The sequence below is a fragment of the Pygoscelis adeliae genome, unplaced genomic scaffold (assembly GCF_000699105.1).
Source record: "Pygoscelis adeliae isolate BGI_AS28 unplaced genomic scaffold, ASM69910v1 Scaffold414, whole genome shotgun sequence".
Lineage (NCBI taxonomy): Eukaryota > Metazoa > Chordata > Aves > Sphenisciformes > Spheniscidae > Pygoscelis > Pygoscelis adeliae.
In genome coordinates, this window is record NW_008824673.1 from 25712 (window position 1) to 32311 (window position 6600).

At 59.4% G+C, this 6600-nt stretch overlaps 1 protein-coding gene across 1 annotated transcript in view; it reads right to left on the reverse strand.

The window, feature by feature from the left end:
* Positions 1-6599, reverse strand: part of ZNF469 (zinc finger protein 469) — a gene marked incomplete at its 5' end in the record, with an annotated part of 11664 nt that extends 5065 nt beyond the window's left edge. Inside the window, 4 exon segments of the mRNA XM_009323046.1 lie at positions 9-351; positions 646-4539; positions 4541-5853; positions 5856-6599. Of these exon segments, the coding sequence (XP_009321321.1) occupies positions 9-351; positions 646-4539; positions 4541-5853; positions 5856-6599 (6294 nt within the window).
* Position 6600: the final 1 nt, after the last annotated feature.

Consider the following 6600-nt stretch of genomic DNA (forward strand, 5'->3'; position numbering starts at 1 on the left):
TGCTGAACAACAAAACCATTGGACAGAGCCTCTGTTTCACTTTGATGCTTATTTCCATCATCAGAGCAACTTTCAAGCTTGTTCTCTTGATTCGGGTTTACCTCTCTTTCTCCGATAGGCAGAAGATCCGTTGTGGGCTGGGTTGGGTAATCTTGGGTTTCCGGAGGAATGGAGTTAACGACCATATCTGTGACGGTGCATGCTTGATTTTCTTGAAAATGAGAGGTCGGCAGCACAGCACCGGCGCTTTCAGGTACCTCTTTCCCAACACCCTCTTGGTTGAAAGGCGGCGAGCAGGGAAGAGAGCAGTCCTTCCTATGCGGTTTCTGGGGACCATCCATCTCCAAAGCAGAGCCCACCAGACCATCAGCGTGCAGCAGAGCGCAGGGTCTCGCCGTCTCTTCTCTTTCAGGTGGTCTGTAGTTACCTAAAACACTGTCGGGGAGGTGATGGTGACCGTTCTCGACCGCCTCCATGGGCACGGCCCCACAGTGATGCAGCGAGGGAGGAAAGGTGGGTGCCCTTTTCCATGTCCCTTGCTCTACCGGGCTCACGGTGGGGTGATGGACACAATGGCTGTTGGCCTCGGGAGGACAACTCTTCATGACGAAAGAACTCGATGCGTTAAGCAGGGACGTGCCGTATTTCTTCTCATCTGAGAGCGGAGTGCCGAAGCTGGGGACCTCTCCTCCCTCGACCCCACCGCTTTGCAAGCATTTGGGGTGAGAAAAATTGGTCGGCAAGGGCAGGCTGGCTGGAGATTCGCCCGTGTAGTGACAGCCATTGAGAGACTTCTTCTTGCCACTTCCTTCTCTGAGAACCTTTGCACTGACTGCGCCGGCTCTTGTCTCCGGCACCAAGTGGTGATCCTGGTGGAGATCCTCCTCAGAGGGACCGGGGGGGCTGGTGGGACTCGCGGGAGCACTGCGCAGGGGCTGTGCCCCCTGCCCCACCTGATTCCTCTCCAGCCTCTCTGCTGCTGCACTGCCCAGCGTTTCTTTCTCAAGCAAACTACAGCTTAAATGGGATTGCTCGTGTTTTTTAAATGCCAAGGTCGCTTTGTTTTTATCTTGCTCCTGCTCTTCCATGAGCTGATCAGCTTTCTTTCCTTGCCCTGGCAGTGGGGTCACCGCTGTGTTTTTGAGTGGCGAGAGGTCATTACGCTCTTGGGAAACACCATCTGCACAGATATTAATGTCATTTGGCTCCGCGTGTTCATTTGCTAAGTGCTGCAGCTCCGTTACATTATTGTGCAGCTCTGGCTTCGCAATCGTGGATTGTTTTGCACGGTAAGAGCCCATTGCACCGAATGACTCCAGCTGCTCGCATGCACCGGAGAAAAGCACAGCCTCTTTCGCTGGGGCAGCAATATTTTCAGCGTTGCCTCCAATGGGGACGTTCCCCTCCCCTTGGGCAGGGCAATATGTCCGATTTTCCCCTTCCGAGGCACCACCACTCTCCTCTTTCTGCTCCGGCTGGACGCGGGCGGTAGCAGAGGGGTGGCTAGGAGCAAGCAGCATGGGGAAGCACGGCATCAACAGCTCCTCTTCGTTGCTCTTCACCGTTCGGGCAACGAAGAGCTGGAGCTGCTGCAGAGGGTTGGCAACCGTCTCCTGGCATGCCAACATCTTCTGGGAGCCGCAGTCGCTCTCCTTGGGCAGGCTCAGCATATCGAACAGCAGCACTTTTTGCTTGCTGGCTTTGTCGCCTGGTCCGGGGGCTGGATAGGGGGTGGGGGTCTTCCTCTCCTCCGTTTCTTCCACCAACGCAGCCCCACCACCATCCCCTTTGAAGTCCATGGCGCTTTTCGCCACTTTGGGTGACTCGGGCTTGCTTAAGGGTCTTTCTTCTGCGTCTGGGACCTCTTTGATGTGAGGCGAAAAGGCGAGATCCAAGGCTGGGGTGGGACCTTGCTGAAAGCCAAATTCAGGTTTACGGTTTGGAAGATGTGCATCAAACTTCTCCAGCTCTGCAGCATCAGCGAAGCTTTCATCTGCTTTCCCTGGCAGAGGGGAGCTCTCGGCACCACGCTGGCATGGCAGGGATGGCAGGGGATCTTTGGTCGCTTCAGCTGCCGCCAGGGCCTTGGGGAACACGGAGTCGGTGACAACAGGAGGGCTTTTTGTCATGGGGTCTGTGTAGACGGGAGCCTCTGTTTGGTCTGGCGTGCGTGAGCCAGGTAGACTTTTGGAGGAAGACCCATTTTCCATCTTTCCAGGGTCACTTTCCTCGGCAGCCGCAGCTTCCCGGAGCTGCTCGCCACTGTCTTTGGAGCAGAAATGGTCCACGGCGAGCGGGGCTGGTGTGCACATCCCTGCCTCCAGCGAGCCCAGCTCCACCGGGCAGGGCCAGGGCTCCCTGGGTCTCTCGTAGTCCCCGCGGGTGCTCACGATGGCCGGCTTCTCGCCCTCCAGCCTCTCCCCAGCACAGAGGCTTGAACTGCCCAGCTCGTCTGCCAAAAACAGTCCTTTCTCCTGGCCCGCCTCCTGCTCGACTGGCAGCGGTGGGAACTGCTCAGCCGCCTGTCCTCGCAGATGGGCAGCGACGTGTTGCTCAGGTTTCTGAAGGGCGACGGATGCCTCGCTATCCAGCTTGCTGGTTTGCAGTTGACTTTCCAGCTCTGTGACTAATCGCTTAATCTCCAGCTCATCGTCTGATATGTTGTTCATAAAAGTCACGTTATAATCCGTTATCCTGTCGGGCAGCGGCAGGGAGAGTTGGCTGGTGGGGACAGGTCCTTCCTCGGGGAATTTCTTGGCTAGTGGCTTCTCCACTGAAAGGCTGTGGAACTGAGTCATGTCTTCTGGCAGCATCGGAGCCACCTCCTCCATGAGGGACCAGTCTTTCTCTGGCATGAACGGCGGGTACGGTTGCTCGAATGGCAGCGGCTTGCTGGGGGGATTGCTGGGGCAGGCAAATGTCACATAACTGTCCTTGCTCGTAGAAACGCTCTCGTACAGCGGCGGATCAAACTCGGTGACGGGAAGCTCTCCAAATATTGAAGAGGAATCGAAGCCGAGAGGGGAGGAGACCTTGCCCTGCGGCGTTTCTGCGGCGTAGGGGGAAATGCTGGCGTGCTTCTGCTCGAAGGAGCTGGCGTTGATGTCGTCCCGGCATAAGTACATGTCATCCATATGCGAGGAGCCCAAGGCTGGGGGCTTTGAGAAGAGGTTGTCATCGTAGGGACCGGGAAGGCCTTTGGGATCGAAAAACGCGTTGTTGCTGCTGATGTATGGATCGGGCGCCTTGGCAGTGAGCATCATCCCCACTGCATCTCCCCCATACGGGGCAACCGGCGCGGGATAGTCCTTCCGACCGTCACAGAGCCCGTGTGCCTTCAAGTATTTGATGCCCGCTTCCGAGTAGGCAGCACTCACGTTGCCGGGACTAGCTTCGTTACTGCCGTGGGATGGAGCAATTACCTCTTCTGCATGGTACTTCAGCCCATCACTCGTGAAAGGGGCAAACTGATGCCTCTGGTTGACCATGGTCAGCTCGGGTGAGTCCTGAGCCTCCAGGGTGGGTTCTCCTGCCTCACCCGTGTGCTTTGCTGCTCCTTTGGGCTCTTCTGCCCCCTCCTTACAGGAGAGCCCGACAGGGCTCCTGCCCGAGGCGGCCGTGCTGGGCAGCTGCCTTTCCTGGGGCTGCGGTAACGGCTCCTCCTTTGCACAGTCCATCGCAGCAACATCTGGTTCAGTACTCAGACGTGTCCTGGAGCCTGCTAGCAAAGGTTTGGCTGAGCCAAACCGCCTGCTCCCCCTGGAAAAGTCCTCTTTGCTCTTCTGGCTCTTCTTTGGGCTGCTGGCCGCGGGAAGGCTGAGAGGAGTCCTTGGCGAGCGCGCTGGGCTGCCCGAGCGCCTCCTCCTCCGCGTGCCTCCCTTCTCGCTGCCTGAGCCGGCCCCATCAGCGCGGGGTGGGCTGGGGCCCATCTCGCCGGGCACGCTACCGCTGTGGTTGCTGCCAGCAGATGACTGGCTGCTCCGCCTTCGGACTCTGGCCGCACAATCCTCTTTCTCGGCATCCTCCTGGCTCGGGACCCCCCTGTGCTCCTGTGCCTCCCTTTTCTGACCGTCCCTTTTCTGGTTATAGCTCCAGGCCGGGTCTTTCTCTTTGCCTCTCTCGCTTCTTCCCAGGCGTTTCTTGCTAAAGCTGTACTTGGTCCTCCCGATGAATCCCGTGCCATGCTTCTTCCTCCCCCGGAGCTTGCTGCACTCTGCCCCATCATCATCCGAGTCGGAGACGTAGTCGTACTCCCGAAACCTGCCCTCCTTGGCGGCTGGCAGCAGCCTCTCGGTGACCTGGGGGAACTGCACCTGCTTGCTGCTCTTCACCTGCAGTTTGTGGAGCTTGTTCTTCTGCTGCACGATCTTGTGAATGAGCTCCTTGCTCCACGTCCCGCTTCGGGGCTTCCGCTTCTTCATGTCCTTCATAGAGAACCGGGGCGGCTTGGAGCTCTTGGTGGCAACACCCGGCCCCGCCTCGCTCTTCGTCGGAGGCTCCTGGCTGAGCTTCCTGGGATGCTTTTGGCTGGTTGGAGGAGGTGGTGGCTGGTGGGACGCTGCTATTCCTGCCTGCCCGCAGCCTGGCCGTCCGCTCTGCTCCCGCTGCCCCGGGATCCGGCTCCTGGGCTGCCAACCTCCGTGCCGCCCTCCCCTTGTGAAGGTGCTGCTTTCCTGCCCCTCTCTTCACCTGCTCCCCACCTGGGTGGCCGTCCTCGTAAAAATAGCCAGCCTTGGGCTGGCCCACTGCCTTCTCCTCCACTCCTGCCTGCTTTGATTTGCTCTCTGAGGCCAGGGCTTCCTTCGCCTTGTGGGACATCCCGCCACTGGCTGCCTTCATGCCCGTCAGCTCCTCATCGGCAAACACGTCTATGAAGCTGCTGTCGATCTCTGGGTTATCTGACTGGTACCCCAGGCCGTTGAGGGCTTCGGTGATCAGGCTGTCCAGCTTGGCATCGTCAATGTCCAGGTCCGAGGCGGTGAGTGGCAGGGAGCTGGCGGCAAGGCCGTTGAAGAGGCCACCCTTCAGAGCATCTTCCTTGCCCTCGCTTTTGCTTTCCCCATCCAGCAAGAAGTCATCGCTCTTGTTTAACGCCAACAAATGCGCCTGGGGGTCCGGAGAGAGCCCCAGGCTGGGGGCCTTGTGGGGCTCCGGGGGGAGCGCTTTCCGCCCCTCGGCTACCCGGGGAGCATCCTTGCCCTCTCCCTGGGGAGCGGGATGGGAGGCGCAGAACTGGCGGTGCTGCAGGAAGGAGGAGAGGTTGCTGTAGTTCTGGTCGCACTGCTTGCAGGTCAGGAGCACGTCCAGCTGATCCAGGCTGGCGCTGCTGAGTGAGCTGGCCAGCAAGTGATGGGAGGAGTACGGCGGCGGAGGCTGCTCCCCATCCAGCCCATCCGAGCATCCTTTTGCCACCTCCACGCCGGGTTTGTGGAACGGGCTTGCCGGAGCGCATTTCAGGAGGTTGTCCTCTTTCAGGGCATCAGGAGGGAAGTGGAAGGTCTTCATGGAGTCCGGGGGGTGGTAATGAAGCGAGCTGGAGCTCAGGACATCGGAGGGGTGGAAGGGTTTGTTGCCGTCCTTGGGATGGCAGGGGTGCTGGAAGAAGGGAGAGGGTGTCAGCGCTCCGGACATCTGGCTGTCTTCAAAGCTGGGGTTGAGGGGGCTGCTGGACGTGGGGGAGAGCGACGAGCAGGTGCTGCCACAGGTGGGGTTGGGGACAGGGGACGGCAGCGGGGACTCGCAAGGCGAGGCAGCCACCAAGGCTGACGGCGGCAGGACCAGCGTTGAGCCCGACGAGCTCCTGGAGGGAGGAGGACCTGCTTGACCGATGCCGTAGAAGAAGGCTTTTCCCCCCTCTGGACCCCGAGGCTCTCTCCCGACAAGAGCTTTTTACCGTGATACCCTGGGGAGAGTTTTACGGGGGACCCTTTCTGGGCCTTCCCGCTCCCCTGCCACTCCGACGTGCCCAGGGGGAAGGGGAGCTTCTGGCTGGTGATCTGTCTCGACAGCTCTAGCCTGTTTTGACCGGGCATTGCAGAAGTGAGGTGTATTTGCTGCCAAGGCATCCTGGCATTTTTCTGCCTGTGCTGCCTCTGCTCGGGGCCAGACTGGCACTCGAATGAGAACTGGTTTCCAACAGGGTTTGAATAAGGTGCTGAATTCTGATCCATGGGAGAAAACGCCTTAGTGGCACCTTCCCAAGCTTGCACAAGCCTGGGGTGGGTGGGTGCCGTAGTGGGAATGCTTGTCTCGAAAGGCACGGATCCTGCACTGGCGCTGCCCGCGGGGGAACTGTAATAGGCTTTGCTCTGAAAGTGCACTTGGGGGAGAGAGTTTGGTGGCATGTTCCTTCTCAGAGGGCTGCTCTGGACCAGCAGCCGCGGGCTGGCGACACTGTCTTTCGCTGAGGCTTGCCTCTTACCGACTGGCTTTGGCATACTAGGCGAGTGTAAACTAGACGGAAAAACAGCTTGGTTTTCTTGGAAAGTGCTTGGGTTTTGGTCGATAGCACCAGACGACGCGAGAGCACCATTGGGGTCGGCGGGATGCTCGCTCCTGCCCTTGCAGCATGGCAGCGGGCCGTGGTGCGGGGCCGGCGGC